Source organism: Coenobita brevimanus, chromosome 60 (genome assembly GCF_032717465.1).
Source record: "Coenobita brevimanus isolate Jiangsu-jjx chromosome 60, ASM3271746v2, whole genome shotgun sequence".
In the NCBI taxonomy this organism is placed as follows: Eukaryota; Metazoa; Arthropoda; class Malacostraca; order Decapoda; family Coenobitidae; genus Coenobita; species Coenobita brevimanus.
Genome location: NC_137013.1, coordinates 30,837,777 through 30,858,398, shown reverse-complemented (window position 1 = coordinate 30,858,398; position 20,622 = coordinate 30,837,777). Strand labels below are relative to the sequence as shown.

Here is a 20,622-nt window from a genome sequence, read left to right as displayed (position 1 = left end):
TCTCTTCCTTGTCTGTCTTTCTTTCCCTTATTCTTTCTTCTTCCTTCTGCCTGTGGGTGACTACACTGAGTGACAAGCCAAATGGTTTCCTGTACACCAGGGTACCTTTTACTATGCTGGGTGGTAACCATGCAACTAAATTATGGCGCTTGGTGGTTTAGTAGGTAATTAAGGCGCTCCAATCTGATTGAGCCTGTGTAGGTTTAAATCCAAGGGATGGTCGGGGTTGATCACTCACGTAATGCCACTCAGGAATGAGTGAAGTTGGTCACTCTCAGCTTAAATGTCAGGATCAACTTGCCTAGCCCTGGGCTCCTATACTCCTCATGGGGCAGCATAGGACTGAATGATAGACGGATCCATCCATTCATCCATCATCCAATCCTACATTGCCCCACGAGGAGCGTAAGAGCTCGGGGCTAGGCAAGTTGGTCCTGACATTTAAGATGAGAGTGACCAGCCTCACTCATCCCTGAGTGGCATTACATGAGCAATCAACCCCAACCACCCCTTGGATATAAACCTTCACCGGCTCAATCCAACTGGAGAGAAATGATTACCCACTAAACCACCAGGTGCCAAAATCTGTTTATATGGTTACCACCCAGCACAGTAAATGGTTTCCTGGTGTACAGGAAACCATTTGGCTTGTCACTCAGTGTAGTCACCCACAGGCAGAAGGAAGAGTATAGAATGAAGGAAAGAAAGACAGAAGAGGGAGTGTAAAGTTACCCATAGGCAGAAGGACAGGGAAAGAATGAAGGAAAGGAAGACAGAAGAGGATGGAAGGAAAGAAAGATGGAGGAAAGGGCAGACATCCGACAGCAGTACTACAGTGAGTGAGTGGATGGTGAGTGCCCCCACCTACAACAAGTGCCCCCACCTGCCACAAAGGGCCCCCACCTACCACAAAGTGCCCCCGCCTACCACAAATGGATAATAATATTACTAATGATTTTGGGAGGGGACTTAAATGGTCATGTAGGTGAAGCAGCACAAGGTTATGAAGGAGTGCATGGGGGATGCACGTATGGTCTAAGGAATGCAGAAGGGGAAAGGATACTCGAGTTTGGGGAGGCAACGGACATGATTGTGTGCAACACATATTTTAGGAAGAGACAGTAGGTTAATTATGTATGAGTCTGGGGGAAACAGCAGTCAGATAGATTATTTTCTGGTTAGGAAGGCCGATAGGAGGTTAGTGAGGGATGTTCAAGTTATAGGAAGTGAGAAGTGTGTGCAGCAGCACAAACTATTGATTTGTGATATGGTGCTTAAAGAACAAGTGATGAAAATGAGGACTTATGTACCTAGGAGGAAAATATGGAAGCTGAAAAACCAAGTAGTAAGGGATGCCTTCTATAGCGAGTTGAGGAGAGTGGTGGCTGAACAGGGAGCTGTAGACAGAGGCGTTAATGAACAGTACAGAGCCCTCAAGAACAATTTCTTGAGAGTTACTGACGTAACATGCGGCTCGACAAGAGGACCACCAAGACAAAGTAACTTGGTGGTGGGATGAGGGTGTAGAAGCTGCAATTAATGAGAAAAGAAGGCTTTTCCAGGAATGGAAGAAGGGTGGTAGCAAAGAGGAATATTTGGCTGCCAAATGTAGGGCTAGAAGAGAGGTATACAGGGCAAAATCTGAGTCACAAAGACAATTACTTGATAACCTAAATCATGGGGAAAGGAAAAATATATTTAGGGTGGCAGGTCAGGTGAAGAGGGATAATCGGGATATCATAGGTGAGCAGTGTGTGAAGAATGATGAAGGATGGGTAGTGGTGAACAGCGGGGATATTAAAGATGCATGGAGAGAGCATTATAATCGGTTCTTGAATGAGGAGTTTGACTGGGACAGGGAAGGTTTGGAGCCAGCAGATCCAGTGTCTGGCCCTTGACCTTTGATTGATACTGCTACTGTGAGTGAGGCAATAGGCAGGATGAGGGTGGGGAAGGCAGCAGGTGTGTCTGGGCTGACTGCCAAAATGTTGAAGGCCTCAAGCGATATAGGGGTGAGTTTAGTCACTGATCTGATAAATAGGATTATTTATGAGTGTGTTGTCCCAGATGATTGGATGAAGAGTGTAATTGTAAATGTGTATAAAGGAAAGGGTGATGCCCTGGAAAGAGGAAATTATAGAGGTATAAAGCTCTTAGATCAGATACTGAAGGTAATGGAGAGAGTTTTAGAAGGTATGATTAGAGAAAGAGTGAATATTGATGAGATGCAGTTTGGGTTTATGCCAGGTAGGGGGACCACTGATGCCATATTCATTGTTCGACAGCTTCAGGAAAAATATATTGGTAGGAGAAGGGATCTTTATTTTGTTTTTGTTGATTTGGAAAAGGCCTCTGACAGAGTCCCTAGAGAGGTGGTGAAGTGGGCAATGAGAAAGCTTGGCTTGGAGGAGTGGCTGGTTAGGGTGGTTATGGCCATGTATGTGGGTGCTCACACCCAGGTGAGAGTGAATGGAGATTTGAGTGATGGAGTTTTCCGTGGATGTTGGTGTGCATCAGGGGTCAGTTTATCATGGTACTTGAAGCCCTTTCACGTGACTTTAGAAACGGACTTCCGCGGGAGTTGTTGTATGCTGATGATTTGGAATTGATTGCAGAGAATGAAAGGGAGGCGGAGGAAAGGTTTAGGAAGTGGAGAGATGGTATGGGGCAAAAAGGTTTAAGGGTAAATGCAGATAAAACAAAAGTGATGATATCTAGGGTTGGTGGCGGTACTGTCAAAGACGAGGGAGAGTGGCCATGTGCAGTTTGCCACAAGGGCGTGGGAAGTAATTCCATCTTGTGCGATGTGTGTGATAAATGGGTGCATAAGAGATGTAGTGGTATCAGAGGTAGACTGCGAGATAATGCTGATTTTATGTGTACGGCGTGCCGGGGTAAGCAGGTGGAGATTGTGAGACGTGAAAGGATTGAACTTGCTGGTGAATCTCTTGAGTGTGTGGAAGAGTTTTGTTATTTGGGAGACATGTTGTGTGCTGGAGGTGGGGCTGGAGCTAGCTCTGTGGCTAGGGTGAGAAGTGGTTGGAAGAAGTTCAGGGAGCTCTTGCCTCTCCTGACATTGAGAGGGCTCTCCCTACTTGCTAAGGGGTCTTTGTATGCAGCATGTGTTAGGAGTGTAATGCTGTATGGCAGTGAGACCTGGGCAGTGAAGGAGAAGATATTCGCCGGCTCAGACGTACAGAAACGACAATGATTAGGTGGATGTGCAGTGCGTCCCTGCGTCCAAGGCCTGGAGGGGCTGGGTTTACAATGGAAGAGTTGAGAGGTAGGATGGGACTGGAGTGTATTGGTGTTGTGATGAGGAGAGGTAGATTGAGGTGATTTGGACATGTGGAGAGGATGGGGGATGATAATTGGGTGAAGAAGGTGAGAAGTGTTAATATTGGGGGTGGGGTTATGAGGGGTAGACTGAGAAAGACATGGGACGAGGTCATTAAGTGTGACCTTAGGGTTAAGGGACTGAACAGGGAGGCTGCAATGGATCGTGCAGCGTGGAGAGCCGCCATTAGGTGACCAAGGCCGACACATGCAAGCATGTTGGAGCCTTTAAAAACGAAAACGAACAGTAGTGAAAGGAGATACTGACACGCAAATGTGCATTTGTGTATTCATCCATCCATCCACCATCCAATCCTATGTTGTCCCAAGAGAAGCATAGGAGCCTGGGATTAGGCTAGTTGATCTTGACATTTAAGATGAGAGTGACAAGCCTCATTCATCCCTGAATGGCATTACGTGAGTAGTAAACCCCAGCCACCCCTTGGATATACAGTAAACCTACACAGGCTCAAACCGACTGGAGGACCATAATTACTCAGTAAACCACCAGGTGCTATAATTTGGTTATATGATTACCACCCAGCACTGTATATGGCTTCTTGGTGTACAGAAAACCATTTGGCTTGTCACTCTGTGCTAAGTCACCCACAGACAGAAGGAAGAGGAAAGAATGAAGGAAAGAAAGAAAGACAGAAGAGGGACTGTAAAGTCACCCGTAGGCAGATGGATGTAGAAAGAATGAAAGAAAGACAGAGGAGGAAGGAAGGAATGGAATGGAATATTAAGTTTAGGCCAAAGGCCAAGCACTGGGACCTGATAGGTCATTCAGCGCTTTGATGAGTGAGATATGAAAGACGATAGTTTAAAAGAATGAGTATAAAAATTGAGAAAACTACTCCACAATAATCATGCAACTAAAATCGTAGGTAAAATGATAACAGATGTAGTCAGCAAGCCCTAAAACATAACTATGACAACACCAATCACAGCTTGCAGTATAGCCCTGTCTCCTTTAAAAATGCCATAAGGCTAGAAACATTTGCCCTATTACCTAAAACAAATGATAGGGATCCCCTATTTGTTAAAAATTTCGCCCGAGAGTGGGCATAGGTCGGACAGTCCAATAAGAAATGCCTGCAAGTTATTGTGACTTGATAGATGTCACACTGTGGTTGGACCCCTCGGTCCAAAAGGAACCCGAGAGTCAAACGCATATGGCCAATTCGCAGCCTAGTCAACCTCGTCTCAAAACCCTGACAAGCCTGAGAAGAGAATGACCAGGCATAAACCGATGGCCGAATCTCTTTATACTTCGAGTTATTGGCCAGGGAGGGGGAAGTCCATCTCGCCTGCCACTCAGACCAAACAAAGTTACAGATGACGGTCTTCAAATCAGAATAGGGAACCTTATTATACCCAACAGAAGGAAGAGAACATGCCGATTTTGCCTCTTTGTCAGCAAATTCGTTCCAATAGAGATTAACATGTGACGGTACCCAGCAGAAAGAAACAAATTTATACTTTGTAGCCAGGTGCCAAAGCCAAGACTGAATCTTCCTTATTATAGGGTGGAATGTGTTAAACTGCTAAATGGCGGTCAAGCTTCCATAGGAGTCTGAATATATTGTAAACGTCTTTCCCGGCATTGAGTAAGCCTCTTCAAGAGCCTTCTCAATAGTAGTTAGTTCAGCAGTGAGAACAGACGCATTATTAGAAAGCCGTCCAAGACGTACACCCCCGTCATGGATGACAGCACAGCCTACACCAAGGGGTGACTTTGAGCCATCAGTATACAACTTTACTGAGTCTCTGTGGAGAAGGTCATGGCGCAAAAACTTTGATTTAGTTTCTTCATCCGAAAAGATATTCTACGTATGGTTTTGGGACACACATTAGGTTCTGGAATGAGCCAAGGAGGGTGACTGCTGTAGCTTACTGGTTCAATTTTTAGCTCCCTCAGTCGTGCGTCACCCACAGGAAGCATGCGAATCTGGAATGGTATAGAGGCTCTAGGACCACAGAACTTAGACGGGTCACACTGCAACAGAACATCAACACAAGGATTGGTATAACGATTGCTCTTAATTCGCGCAATGTAGCGAAGCCCTAACTCATGCCTGCGTAAGTCCAGAGGAAGCTGGTCTGTATCTACATATAAACTCTCCACAGGGGAAGTGCAGTAGGCACCCGAGCACAGTCGTAGTCCCGTATTGTGGAGCACATCAAGCTCATGAAGTTTGGTCTTACATGCAGAGGAATAAATTTGGCATGCGTGGTCAATCTGTGACCAGCACAAAGAGTTATAGAGCCTGAGAAGGGAGTTCCTATCAGCACCCCAATCAAAACCAGAGACCACCCTAAGGATATTTAATGATTTCTTGACTTTAAGCTTCAGATAATCAATGTGCTGTGACCAGGAGAGACACGAGTCAAAGATCATACCCAGAAACTTAACCTCCTTCTCAAAAGGGATGATGTCGTTGTTTAACTTTAAGTGTGGGACAACCAGAGGAGGAAGGAAGGAAGAAAGGAAAGGGCAGACACCCAAAGCAGTACTACACTGAGTGAGTGGATGGCAAGTGCCCACACCTACCACAGGAAAGGAATATCTGCATGGCTAATAGGAAAATCTCCATGGCTAATACAGATACTTTCTCGATATGAAATACAGTATCACAATACCTGTAGCTTCTATATTTCCTTTTTCATTTTAAGGAAGCTATAAAGTGATTAGTGTACTTGTATATTTTAAAGGTCATTAAGACACATTAATACTTGAAAGGAAGTACACTGTAATGTCTTTGCCACTGGCCAAATAATTGTAAATACAGTGGGTTCACACAGTATGCGAGTGGATGGGTGGTCCTGGTCCCTACACACTGAAATCACGCACTGTGAATACATAATCTTATAAGAAAAATTACATATGGGCGGTACCACTTCATACCTTAACATTTGTTGACCCTTAGAGACATAATAAAGGGAAAATTTTTCAGACTTATACTACAGATATAGCAACAACAACAAAAATATGGTCAGTCACCTTAACAACAGTAGACAACAGGCCTGATGGACTTAAATTGCAGGGGTTCCAAGGCGCGACAACACACTTAGAGTGCCCCCGCCACTGCCCCGGCCGCACCACGCTTGTTTAATGGTTGCCAATGTTGTATTATTCCAGGCTTTGACGAAGAAATTAACAGCCTGTCGAATGTTACACTTCTTCCAGAATGCGACAACAGTCATTATGGTGGGCGTTGCAGGTATGCCAGGTGAAGCAGGTGAGTCTTGTGGGGCAGTGGAGGTGGAGAGGGAAGTGGCTGGTGAGTCAGGTGGGGCAGTGGAGGTGGAGGGGACGGCGGCAGGCGAGTCAGCAGAGGTGGTGAGGGGAGAATCCTCAATCGCTTCGTCATTACTGCTCACATTTTCGGCAAATTTCTTCAACTCTTCTTGTTTGTTTGTTTCATTCCTCATCTTGTTATGGACATAGTTGCAATATAACAACTTGGCATTTGCGAAATAACTGTCATTGAAGCGAATCCAAACATTATCATAAAAAGTGGGAATCTATTCTAACTTACTGTTACTGCTGAAAACGTTAATGTCGAAGTCGTTATTGGAGAGATCTTATTGTAGACTCCTCATGAGCACCTTCCCCATGAGCCTCTACATCACGATGGGTGCGTCATGCGGGAGGGGGGTTGCACAGTCGGGGACAATAGCGGTTTTGGGCCACTCCTTGCCTATGCCTCGCGTATTGTGGGATAAACTCGTGCAATCAAGGTTTTTTTGGTAATTATTTTTGGTAACTCGCTCTATGCAATTCGCGTACTGTGCGAGCCCACTGTAAAAGAAAACACTTAACTTTGGTGTTTTCCTACAAGTACATACAACAATCATTAAACTAACAGTCTGGAACTATTGCCAGATGCCTTAATCCAGTAAAAGGTGGCCACAAACAAATTTTAACTTACAGACACTAAGCCATACCTTGGCAATTAGCGATATGTAAAACAAATACAGGGTAATATATTGAAACTTTTGGTCATTACCCAAATAATGAAAGAAAGTAATTATATTTGGGCATCCAGTCATCAGCCTTAAAATGAAACATTAATACTTAAAAATACACATCATCTTGGTCAATAATCAACTACAGGCTGGACCAGACTATATATTAATGCACAGTGGTAAAAATGCACATGCTTTAATCCCTGAGACTGGATTCAATTTGCTAGTCATCAACAACATCCCCCAATTTACACATGATTAAAACCACAGTCCATGATATAAAACATGAATGGCTGGGGATTGGAGATATAGCAGGGTGAAGGTCATGTGTCACAACTGGAGAAATCTCTTACAGAACATAACTGAAACCTCTAATAGGATGAATTTGCAACAGAAATGCCAGAGAAGACCCCCCCCATCTAATATTGGGATATATTGTCACTGAGCACACTGAAATAACCAATGGCCGTTGGTACAACAAACAAAAATTTAACCCCCACCTAGCTATCTATTTACCCTAAAACAGAAAGTGACAAGCAAAAATATCTATCCACCTATCATCTACGGCCAGATGCCTTATTCCAGACGGGGCGGCCACAGTTCATCCTTGGTCTCTTCCTCCACCTCACTCACACTCTCTCGTCAATCTCTCATTCTCCATTCAATTCACATGAACAAACATTGGCACCACAAAGCTCCTCAACTTTCATATTTGTTTATTTGTCTCTCCATATAATCCAACATGCTCCTCTCTAACTTTTTTCCACTCCTTGACCTGTGTCCTTCCAATGGAGTCCAAGCTTTACTTCAATAGTTTTAATAATGATCACAATACTGTCACACAGTAACTTCTATACCGTCCTTCCATGCTTACTTTCCTATTCCTTATCGCTGTCTTCAGTGTTCTTATAACCTTCCTTACCTGCTATACCCTTTCTTGCATTTTTCCTCTAAACTATACCTCCCTTGAAAATCTATCTATCTATCTATTGCCAGACGCCTCAATCCCGTTTGGGGTGGCCACAAACAAATCGCCTCCAAGTCGCCCTGTCCCCTGCCATTTCACTGCCCTGCTCCCAACTCACACCCCCCTCTCTCATATACCTCTCCACCCCATCCCTCCATCTCATCCTCGGCCTCCCCCTCCCTCTTCCCCCCTCCACCTCACTCACATACACTCTCTTCGTCAGTCTTTCACCCTCCATCCTCTCCACATGGACAAACCACCTCAGTGAGTTCCTCATAACGCTTCCTATCACATCCACATCCACACCACAATGCTCCTTTATATCCTAATTCGTTAGCCTGTCTCTCCACGTGACTCCACAGGCTCCTCTTAAATAACTCATTTCCATTGCTCTCACTCTTGACTTGTGTCCTTCCAACAATGTCCAAGCTTCACTTCCGTACGTTAGAGTTGGTATCACAATACTGTCATGTAGTAACTTTTTCACTTCCATGCTCACTTCCCTGTTTCTTATCACTGCTTTCAAGGAACCAGCATCCTTTCTTCCTTTGAAAATCATACTACCAAAATATGGTAAGACCTCACATTCTCCATTTCCTGACCACTCAGCCTGATTATGCATTGCATAACTTCATTCCTCTCAAACACACACACACAAAACCATTATTTAAGCCGTGCAACTCTCAAGCATCTTCAATTAACTGAATGCTAAAACAAAGATGACAGATATAACTGCTTGGTTTACCTGTAATATTTACGGAAAAGTGTGGGATCCCTGCTCATTCGGTCAACAAGGTTGTGCCAGTGTCTGGGATGGAGTGAGGGCAAGTGGAGGTCCCGGCGGGCAGAGTAGAGGTGGTACCAGTGAGGCTCATCATGGAGGTTGGCATGGGTAAGGTTCATCACCCAAGTATCATAGTCCAGCACTTCCTGTATGGTTTAAAAAGCAACTCAGATCATCCTCATCCTCATCCAAACTTCCTTTCCCAACCTAGGGCAGGGTGGGGAGTAGAAACATCCAGACAGACAAAGTCTGCCCAATTCAATGGGCCACGCTTCCATTCACTCATCATTCAAGCCCTTGAAATCCTGGCTCCATCTGATAGGCCAAAAAAATTTCATCACATTCTGTAGCTTCACATATTTCTATCTGATGGAGCCAATCCGAATGCTGTCATATTAAAAAGGGGTGCCAAATCCCTGGTCATACACTTCTCCGCACAAAATTCATCCAGCCAACTCGATCTCGTCAGTCCCTTAGCCTCACCAACTTCTGTGCCTGTTCTTCCTCACACATTCATCCACCATATCCCTCCACCTTCTTCTTGGCCTACCTCACCTCCTCCCTCCTTCAAATTCATTCAGATATAGTATTTTCACCACTCAATTGTCATCCATTCTCTCCACATGACCAAACCATCTTGGTACACTCTTTGATTCTGGTGTCCACAGACTTCCTCACTATGCATCTTTCTTGAACCACATTATTCTGTATCTTATCCACTCTCTTTACGCCACACACATTCCTCAGCAGTCTCATCTTCACTGCTCTTACTCTTGACTTTTCATTTTCATGCCACACCATAGCCTCACATCCGTATGTTAGAGTTGGCACCAACACTCCTTCATGTAAGTCTTGCACAGCTGCAACACTCAAGCCTCAGTTTCTTTTCAAGGCCTTCATAGCACCAGCTACTTGCCTTCCTTGTGTCGCTGTACTTTCCACTTCTCTTGCACATTTTCCACTCTTTTTTTTCTCACTGTGGCCAGGTATTTGAACTCACTCACCAATTCCATCCCCTCTCCATTCACTGTAACATCACACTGGGGGTCACCCTCTCTCTTAATAATCAGCACTTTACACTTTTCTACATTTACTCTCAAGGCATGATGCTCACAGACATCTACAAAACTCTGCACTAGTCTACCAAGCTCTTGTCCGGTATTTGCAAGTAGCACTGCATCATCAGCATACAACAAATTTGACATTCCATCCATCACCATTCATTATCAATGCCATCCCTCTCTCCATTACTTGTACTTTTACTTCTCTCATCACCCCATCCATAGTGAACAACCATGGGGACACGCCCACACTGTTCGTGAACCATTCACTTAGATGCTCATTTATCCTCACTCATGCCTCACTACCATCATAAAAACTCTTGATGGTACCTAGCAGCTTACCATCAACACCATACATGTGCAAAACAAAAACAACCAGAACAGCACAAAAAAATTATTGCTGAGAGAAAGGCAATGTCCGGTGTACCAAAATTCTGAACCCCTTCAGTTTGATGATGATGTTTCCCTCAAAGTAATGGCTCCACTGGAGCTGATGCTTTTGCAAATGCACACATGGCAAGTGATTTCATCTGTCCCCCAGCTGATGGGCCTGGGGTCAGATGACAACTCGGAATGGCTCATGACATGGTTTAGGTGGGAGGCAGAAATGTTTGAGATTGTAGGTTATGTAGACCTTAACCAACATCTCACTGAACCCACATTCAACTGAATGCTATTTATACTTGATCGGTATGTGACTGGTTTTTACTTGAGGTAAACCAATCATAAACTGGGTCATTAATGTACCTGTGCTGTATAGGGTGCAAACTGGGATTGGATGATGATGATCTCATAGTGCTGTACAAAAGTAATATCCATCCATCATCCAATCCTACATTGCCCCATGAGAAGCGTAGGAGCCCGGGGCTAGGCAGTTGGTCCCAACATTTAAGATGAGAGTGACCAGCCTCACTCATCCCTGAGTGGCATTACATGAGCAATCAACCCCAACCACCCCTTGGATACAGACCTTCACAGGCTCAATCCGACTGGAGCGCAATAATTACCCACTAAACCACCAGGCGCCAAAATTTGGTTATATGGTTACCACCTAGCATAGTAAATGGTTTCCTGGTGTACAGGAAACCATTTGGCTTGTCACTCAGTGTAGAGTCACCCACAGGCAGAAGGAAGAGGATAGAATGAAGGAAAGACAGAAGAGGAAGTATAAAGTTACCCGTAGGCAAAAGGACAAGGAAAAAATGAAGGTAAGGAAAACAGAAGAGGATGGAAGTACAGAAAGATGGAAGAGAGGAGAGGGCAGACACCCGACAGCAGCACTACATCGAGTGAGTGGATGGTAAATATGAAAGAATTATTTCTCATGTTAGAAAAAGTAAGGAACGCACTGAAATATATTGGGAGGAATGAACGGGAAGGTCTTAGGAATGGCTGGTGATGTGTGAATCAAATACAGTACTGTACACTACAGTATTTGCAGTTGGACAAGGAATGAGGAAAGCTTGATAGTGGGAATATTTATGTATTTATGGCATTTATTACTATGGAAAAAGTGCATGACAAAGTAAGTAGGGGGGATTATGGCAGGTTTAATGTATGACTGATATGGATGGAAAGCTTGTTGAATGCTGCAATGAGTTTTTATGGTTGGATATGATGTGAAAGAATAGATGGACGTCCAAGTGAGTGGTTCAGTATCATTATTGTCCTGTACTTAAAAAAAAAAAAAAAAAAGTTTGATTTTGGATGTATAGCATAAAAACAGGGGGGGTAAATTCCGACTGTCACCTCCAGGTCATCTGACCTAGGTGCCCCCTGGGTAACGCTAACGACAGCGGTGGATTGTGACTGGCCTAGCTAGCCGACAGTTACAACAAATATGCTCGTGAAACTCATGGATCAGCCTCGGAATCTGGACGGACCGATCAATGTCGACCTCGGAAACGTTTAAGGGACATGAACCGGAATACTCAAACAAAAATTAGAATTGCCACACTTAATGTATGTACTTACACAGACAAAGAAGAAGAACTAATCGAACTAATGAAAGAACGAAAAATAGACCTGATAGGTTTAGCAGAGACAAGACATCATGGAATAGAAAAGGGAAAAGATCTGGGAGGAGGATTTGTATTAATGTATAGTGGTGTGGAAGAAGGAAGAAGGAATCATGGCGTAGCTATGATAGTAGGACCAGCTCTATCACCACATGTACAAGAAGTCAAACATGTAATTGAAAGGTTAATGTACTGTACCTTTAATATAAAAAATATGAAACATATCATATACCAGGTCTATGCCCCACAACAAGGACACTCCGAAGATGAAAAACGGGAATATATGGAACTTCTTGAAGATAACTGTGACCTCAGACCAAATCATACAACAATACTCATGGGAGACTTCAACGCCCGAGTGGGAAAAGAGAGAAGGAATAGAAAATATTATCGGTCCACTTGGTGAAGAAACCAGGAATACTGAAGGCGAAAATCTGATCGACTTGTGTGTTAGAAATAATCTCAAAATCATGAATGGCTACTTTGAACACAAAGAGGAGCATCAATTCACGCGATATAGGTGGAATACGGTAACTGGACAATTTGACCAAAAATCCATCATAGACTACTTTATAACATCAGATAAACGGATATTTCGCAATGTTAAAGTTCTTCCTGGAGACTCTTTAAATTCTGACCACAGATTACTTGTCGCGGACCTAACTATAAACAGGAGTAAAAGTGAAACAAAAACAGAAGAGAAAGATGATAAATGTTGAACCACTTAGAAATGAAGTGACAAGGGAAACTTATATGAACAAAATTGATGAACAACTTGAAAATAGGGATGACGAGATCCAAACTTGGGTCGAATTAGAAAACATTATAAGAAGAATTGCAGAAGAAGAGTTAGGAGTAAAAATGGTAGGAGGAAGCAGAAAACGACATACACCGTGGTGGACGGAAGAAGTTAAGTTGGCAGTGAAGAATAAAGTGAAGAAATTGAGGAAGTGGCTGAAACATAAAAGCCCAGAGACAAGACTTGAGTATATAGAGGCAAGAAATGAAGCTGAGAACATAAAGAGACAAGCAAAAAGAAATGTTTGGAAAGACTTAGGAGAAGCTTTAGAGGAAGATGTCAGAGGAAATAAAAAGAAAATATTTGGACTGGCAAAATCATACCGTAAAGACAAAACAATGATCTACAACTTGAAAGATGACGATGGTAATATAATCACAGACGAGGACAAAATCAATGAACGATGGCAAAACTACTTTAAGAGACTACTAAACAGAGAGACAGTAGATCTTGAGGAGTACAGAGATGGATTGGGTCCAGAGTATGAAGCACAGGACGAAATTGATGAGTTAATAACAATGAGAGAACTCGAGGACTCTTTGATAAAGATGAAGAACAATAAATTACCAGGCAGCGATGGAATACCTATTGAATTGATCAAGAATGGAAGTAATCGACTAAAAGAAACAGTGTTAAGAGTGGTCAATGAAGCATGGGTAAATGGAAAAATTCCACCGGATTGGGGCAAAACCATCATAGTGCCCATATTTAAAGGAAAGGGTGATTCGGGACTGTGTAATAATTACAGAGGCATATCGCTTATAAACCACATAGCTAAACTCTACAAAAGAATTATAGAGAAAAGAGCAAGATCTATAATTGAAGACAGACTAGGAGAAGAGCAGTTTGGGTACAGGAAGGACAGAAGCACGTCGGACCCGGTATTTGTACTCAGAATGGTGATGGAAAAATGCTGGGAGTATAACAAGGACCTATATGTTGCCTTTATTGACCTGTCAAAGGCTTTTGACTCAATTCCTAGGAAAAAGCTTTGGAGGTGTCTTGTAGAGGAATATGGAATCACTGGGAGATTGAAGAGGGCCATTAAGAGTACATATGACCCTCATCAATGTAAGGTTCGAACGGGGTATGAAAAAGATACTTGGTTTAAAGTGGAAACTGAGGTGAAACAAGGAAGTGTACTATCCCCATTACTGTTTATTGCTTATATGGACATGATAATTAAAAGATTCAAGGAAAGGTTTGGAAATGAAGAGCAAGGGGATATATTGGCCTACGCAGACGACATCGCATGTTGGAGTAATAGCCGGCCACAACTAACAAGAGCTTTGGAGTGCTGGAGGGAATGTTTTGAAGAAGCAGGAGTAACAATAAACATAAACAAAACAGAAATACTCACTGTGAAAAAGCAAAATGATGACGCGGATGATATAGTAGTTGGGGGCGATCAGGTCAAAGAAGTAGAACTTGTAAAATATCTGGGGTGTATTTTTACGAAGGAGGGAGATAAGAATAAGAGAGAGATCACCGAAAGGATAACTAAATATAGCAGATGTGTATGCTCTCTATATCCAATACTCAAAGACAGATATGTACCACTGGAGGCAAAGAGAACTATATTCCAGTCTATTTTAACACCTATACTCACATACGCATCTGAGAGCTGGACTCTGACAACCCGAGACTGGAGCAGAGTTCAAGCAGCAGAAATGAGACCACCGAGAGCAATAGTGGACAAAACAAGGAGAGACAGAATCAGGAATGAAACAATAAGAGAAATGGTTGGAGTAACATCGGTGAGAAAAGTAACTGAAAATTCACAACTGAGATGGCTAGGACATGTTGAGAGGATGGACGAGTCAAGAATAGTGAAGGAGAGATGGAATTGGAGACCTGATGGCAGAAGATCAGTCGGAAGACCTCGGAAAAGATGGAGAGATGGTGTGGAGGAACTGTTGGACAGACGAGGTATGGATAACATCGAAGCATTGAGAAATCAAGAGGCCTTTGAGAGAACCAACTGGAGACGGCTGATCCACCTGACAGGCTAAATGCCTACCTGGGAGCCGAATGAATGAATGAATGAATGAGCATAAAAACATGATTTTCACCACAAAAAAACTCACATGACAGCACAACAATGTCAGTCATTTAGTTACACATCCTACAGCACGAAGCTTGAAATCAAGGCTGCAGCTCATTGTTTACCATTAACTGCAGACAACTTTTACCACAGCTACAATTTTATTACATATGGAACATTTCTGCTCATGAATTCTCTATGAATAAATAATCATTATCAAAATATGCACACAAAAAGCCAGATCATAATTTCCTACCCTGGTCGTATGAGGATGGTCACCATCAATATAGAATATCCTGTATGATGGATTGAGGTCATTGAAGGGTCCATTGTTTGGGGTGACATACTGAACCCCAATAGGTCTTTTTCTCCCATTTCCCGCTCCATCCTGCACTGTCCCATAGTGGATTCGGAACTCATCCATGTGCGAGTGGCCATAAAACTGGCCCCTAATTATGTGTGAAAACCTGGAACAGAAAAGAAGAAGGCAGCTTAGATTCCTATCAAACAGACACAGGTAATTAAGAAAGACATTCAACTTTTTCAACGTCCTTATTTCCCCCCCTCCATTATGACAACTGTCAAATATGCAATCCATCTCCCTGGATCATTTCCAGGAATGATCACAATGAGGTAAATAAGGTTTCGCCCAGAGATCTTAGCAGGTAATGCGACAAATTTGGGTATAGAACTAATCCCAACCTTACCCACACTCAATTCTACTTTTATCCATGCCCACTTTCTACAAACCATGCTTCTCCAAACCCTACCCATGTCAAACTCCACCATCTACTAGCCATAACTTTCTTCTCACACATTTCACCTTCTACAAACCATTCCTTATCCTAACCCCATCTCTCAGCTCCACTTCATCTAACCCTGCTATTTTTCTCCCCATGTACAGTTAGGGACAAAAGTTTGCCTATTGTTTCACCATTTCTACCTCACACTTCGAACATGTCAATCACATTCCTTCATGACACATATCAAGGAGCATCTCTTCCCTCCTTCCTCATCTGTCTTTCCTTCATTCTTTCCTCTTCTTTCTGCCTATAGGTGACTTTACACTCCCTCTTCTGTCTTTCTTTCCTTCATTCTTTCCTCTTTCTTCTGCCTATCTGTGACTCTACACTGAGTGACAAGCCAAATGGCTTCCTGTACACCAAGAAACCATTTACTATGCTGGGTGGTAATCATATAACCAATTCATGGTGCCTGGTGGCTTAGTGGGTAATTAAGGCACTCCAACTGGCCTGAGTCTGTATAGGTTTATATCCAAGGGGTAGTTGGGAATTACTGCTCACATAATGCCACTCAGGGATGAGTGAAGCTGGTCTCTCTGATCTTGAATGTCAGGACCAATTTGTCTAACCGCGGGCTCCTGCGCTCCTCGTGGGGTGATATAGGATTAGATGATGATCATCTATGGACAAAGAAACACACCAAGTCTACCTTAGTTTATAAATATCAGCAAGCAGAGGAAAGTGAGAACTAGAAGAGATAAAATGTTAGTCAATTTTTTTTCCCTAGCTGTGCATCCTTCTACTCATTTTCCACCATCCTCTTCCAGTTCACTATTCTGCATTTCTCCACATACTGTCTGCTTTAGCTTGGCCTAAAATTGCCATCTCTCCACCTGGAATGTACATGCTATATGAAACTTACTAAATTAATCACAGTACTGGATGGGATGCAAACACAGGGCCCACACACCAACAACATTACACAACACAACATAACACACACAATTTGATGGCACAAGTGTAAGTGTCTGAGCTGGAAAACATGGTGGTGAGACTTATCATGATTTGAGTCCTTAAGTTGGTCATGATGTGTGCATGCATGCATGCACGTGTGTGAGTGTGTGTGTGTGTATTTACCTATTTGTAGTATACAGGAATTGAGCAATGCTCATGTTGTCTTGTCTCCAAATCCACATTTATCAAGTCTACCTTTACACACACAAATGTTTTTCTCATGCACCACCTCTTCGTCTAAGACGTTCCAAATATTTATGTATTTACCTAATATACCTAATTGTGATATACACGGAATGTGCTGTGCTCGTGGGTTTCCATCGCCGTCTCTCAATAAGTCAAATTTAGCTTTAAACTCGTTTAAGTTTTTAGATTGGACGATCTCTTTGTCCAGGCTATTCCATAAGTCTATACTTCTGTAAGGAAAGCTATATATCTTGATATCCTTCAAGCAGCTTGACTTTTTCAATTTCATTCCGTGTCCTTTTGTTACTCTCTTATCCCATACAAACAGATCTTCTTTGTCAATTTTATCTACTCCCACCATGGTCCTGAACACTGCAATCATGTCTCCCCTCTTTCTCCTTTCCTCTAAGGAAGGCAAATCCAGCTTTGCCAGCCTCTCTCTCTATGACAGGTCTGCCAGATTGGAGACCATCTTGGTTGCTGTTCTTTGTATTCTCTCAATCTTGTTTATATCTTTCTTTTTGTGTGGGGACCACACTACCGCTGCATATTCTAACCTGGGGCGGATCATGGCCACCATTAATTATTTCATCATCTCCTCATCCATATAATGAAATGCTACTCTTATGTCAGTCAAGAGTTTATTAGTCTCTCCAACTATCTTGTTAATGTGCTTTTCTGGTGACAAACTATCTTAGACCAGCACTCCCAAATCTTTCTCTTCTCTCATTTTTGTGATTAATTCATTACCCAACAAATAATTCAGTGATGGCCTCCTGGTACTTTTACCCATTTCCAATATTTTACATTTCTTTACATTAAATTTCATTTCCCACATCCGGCTCCAATCATGTAGCCGGACGTGGGAAATGAAATTTAATGTAAAGAAATGTAAAATATTGGAAATAGGTAAAAGTGTGTGTGTGTGTGTGTGTGTATTTACCTATTTGTAGTATACAGGAATTGAGCAATGCTCGTGTTGTCCTGTCTCCATATCCACATTTATCAAGTCTACCTTTACACACATGAATGTTTTTCTCATGCACCACCTCTTTGTCTAATCGTTCCAAATATTTAAGTATTTACCTAATATACCTAATTGTGATATACACGGAATGTACTATGCTCGTGGGTTTCCGTCGCTGTTTCTCAATAAGTCAAATTTAACTTTAAACTCGTTTAAGTTTTTAGACTGGACGATCTCTTTGTCCAGGCTATTCCATAAGTCTATACTTCTGTAAGGAAAGCTATATTTCTTGATATCCTTCATGCAGCTTGACTTTTTCAATTTCATTCCATGTCCTCTTGTTGCTCTCTTATCCCATACAAACAGATCTTCTTTGTCAATTTTATCTACTCCCACCATGGTCCTGAACACCGCAATCATGTCTCCCCTCTTTCTCCTTTCCTCTAACGAAGGCAAATCCAGTTTTTCCAGCCTCTCTCTGTATGACAGGTCTGTCAGACTGGGGATCATCTTGGTTGCTGTTCTTTGTATTCTCTCAATCTTGTTTATATCTTTCTTTTTGTGTGGGGACCACACTACCGCTGCATATTCTAACCTGGGGCGGATCATGGCCACCATTAATTTTTTCATCATTTCCTCATCCATATAATGAAATGCTACTCTTATGTTAGTCAAGAGTTTATAAGTCTCTCCAACTATCTTGTTAATGTGCTTTTCTGGTGACAAACTATCTTGGACCAGCACTCCCAAATCTTTCTCTTCTCTCATTTTTGTGATTAATTGTTTACCCAAAAAATAATTCAGTGATGGTCTCCTGGTACTTTTACCCATTTCCATTATTTTACATTTCTTTACATTAAATTTCATTTCCCACGTCCAGCTCCAATTGTGTATCCTATCCAAATCCTCCTGCAGTATTTTACAATCCTCCTCAACCTCTATCTTCCTCAAGATCTTTACATCAAATCCTCCTGCAGTATTTTACAATCCTCCTCAACCTCTATCTTCCTCAAGATCTTTACATCATCAGCAAACAGACTTGCATAACTGTTCACTCCATCTACCATATCATTTATGTAAATCAGGAACATTACTGGCGGCAACACTGAGCCTTGAGGGACTCCACTTGTTACTTCCCTCCATCCAGACATCTTTTCCTTTCTTACTGTCCTCATTTGTCTGTCTCTCAAAAAGTCTCTCATCCATTCCAGAAGTTTCCCCTTTAGTCCTCATATATTCTAGTTTCCATATTAGTCTTTTATGAGGTACCTTGTCAAAGGCCTTATCTAAGTCTAAGTACACACAATCCGCCCAACCATCTCTCTCCTGTACCACATCAATCGCTCTTGAGTAAAAGCTCAACAAGTTTGAAACACATGACCTTCCACTTCTGAATCCAAACTGACAATCAGCCAAAATATTCATCTCTTCCAGATATTTTATCCATCTGTCTTTCAGGATTCTCTCACTCAATTTTGCGACCATGCTGGTTAGAGACACTGGTCTATAATTCAGGGGTTCTTCCCTGTTTCCTCCCTTGTAAATTGGTACCACATTTGCCCTCTTCCATTCTTTTGGCACTTTCCCCTCTTCCAGTGAGAATACAATTAAGCTGTGAATTTTATCCGCCAGTTGTTCTCTGCATTCCTTCAGTACCCAATTAGAAATTCCATCAGGTCCTGGGGCTTTCCTTACATCTTGAGTTTCCAGTAATTTGTACACTTCCTGTACCTCCACTTTTATATCTTTCATCACCGGAACATTTCTAATCACTCCCTCCCCTTCCACAAGCTCCTTTTCTTTAGTGAAAACTGACTGGAAACGTTTGTTCATTATTTCTGCTTGCATTGCCGCATCCTTAAAGATCTCTCCTTCTACTTTCAGCTTAGTGATTCCTTCCTTTTGTTTCAGTTTGCCATTAACAAATCTATAAAACAGTTTGGGTTCATCCTTGCATTTGTCAATTATACCTTTTACAAAATTCTTTTCTTCTTCTCTATGTATTCTTGTGTATTCATTTCTTGTTCTTTTATATTCTTCCTTTGTTCTGTCGTTACCTCTCTTTCTCCAATTGTTCCACGCCTTATCTCTCTCCTTTTTTGCTATCATACACCTTCTATTAAACCACTCCTTTTTCCTGTTTTCTTTCCCTCTTACTCTTGGTACAAATTTTTCCACTCCCAAATTATAGAGGTCTAGAAAGATATCCCACTTCCTCTGTATCTCTCTTGTTTCTCTGAATTTTCTCCAATCCGCATTTTCAAAAAAGTTTCTCAATCCTGTAAAATTTGCTTTGCCAAAGTTGTATCTTCCCTGTCTATGAAGCTCGTCTCTTGGCTCAACGTTTCTTAACATCTGGAACTCAATGACCACGTGATCACTTTTTCCCAAAGGACAGAGATATTCCAATGATTCTATTACATCGGGTTCTTTGGTGAACAGTAAATCTAACCTTGCTGGTGTGTCCTCACCTCGAAACCGTGTCTCTTCTTTGACCCACTGCGTCATCACATTATTCATTATTATATTTAATAACATAGTGCCCCACGAATCCTCGCCGCCTCCCGAGTACCATTCCTCCCAGTTCACCTCTTTACAATTAGTCACCCACCAAAATTATATCATTGCTTTTCTCAATTATTTTTTGCAAATAGCTAGCCATATCTGACAACATCTCATGGTATTCGTCATCCTTCCATGCTCTCGTCTTTGGGGGAACAAACACTACCGC

At 42.3% G+C, this 20,622-nt stretch overlaps 1 protein-coding gene across 1 annotated transcript in view; it reads right to left on the bottom strand.

Moving 5' to 3' along the window:
- The window catches only part of LOC145403349 (uncharacterized), a 102,600-nt gene that overhangs the window by 12,303 nt on the left and 69,675 nt on the right, over positions 1–20,622 (bottom strand). The window contains exons 15-16 of the mRNA XM_080275138.1: positions 15,238–15,448; positions 9,021–9,205 (exon numbers count right to left, since the gene is read on the bottom strand). Of these exons, the coding sequence (XP_080131264.1) occupies positions 9,021–9,205; positions 15,238–15,448 (396 nt within the window). The remainder of the gene's footprint in view (positions 1–9,020; positions 9,206–15,237; positions 15,449–20,622) is intronic.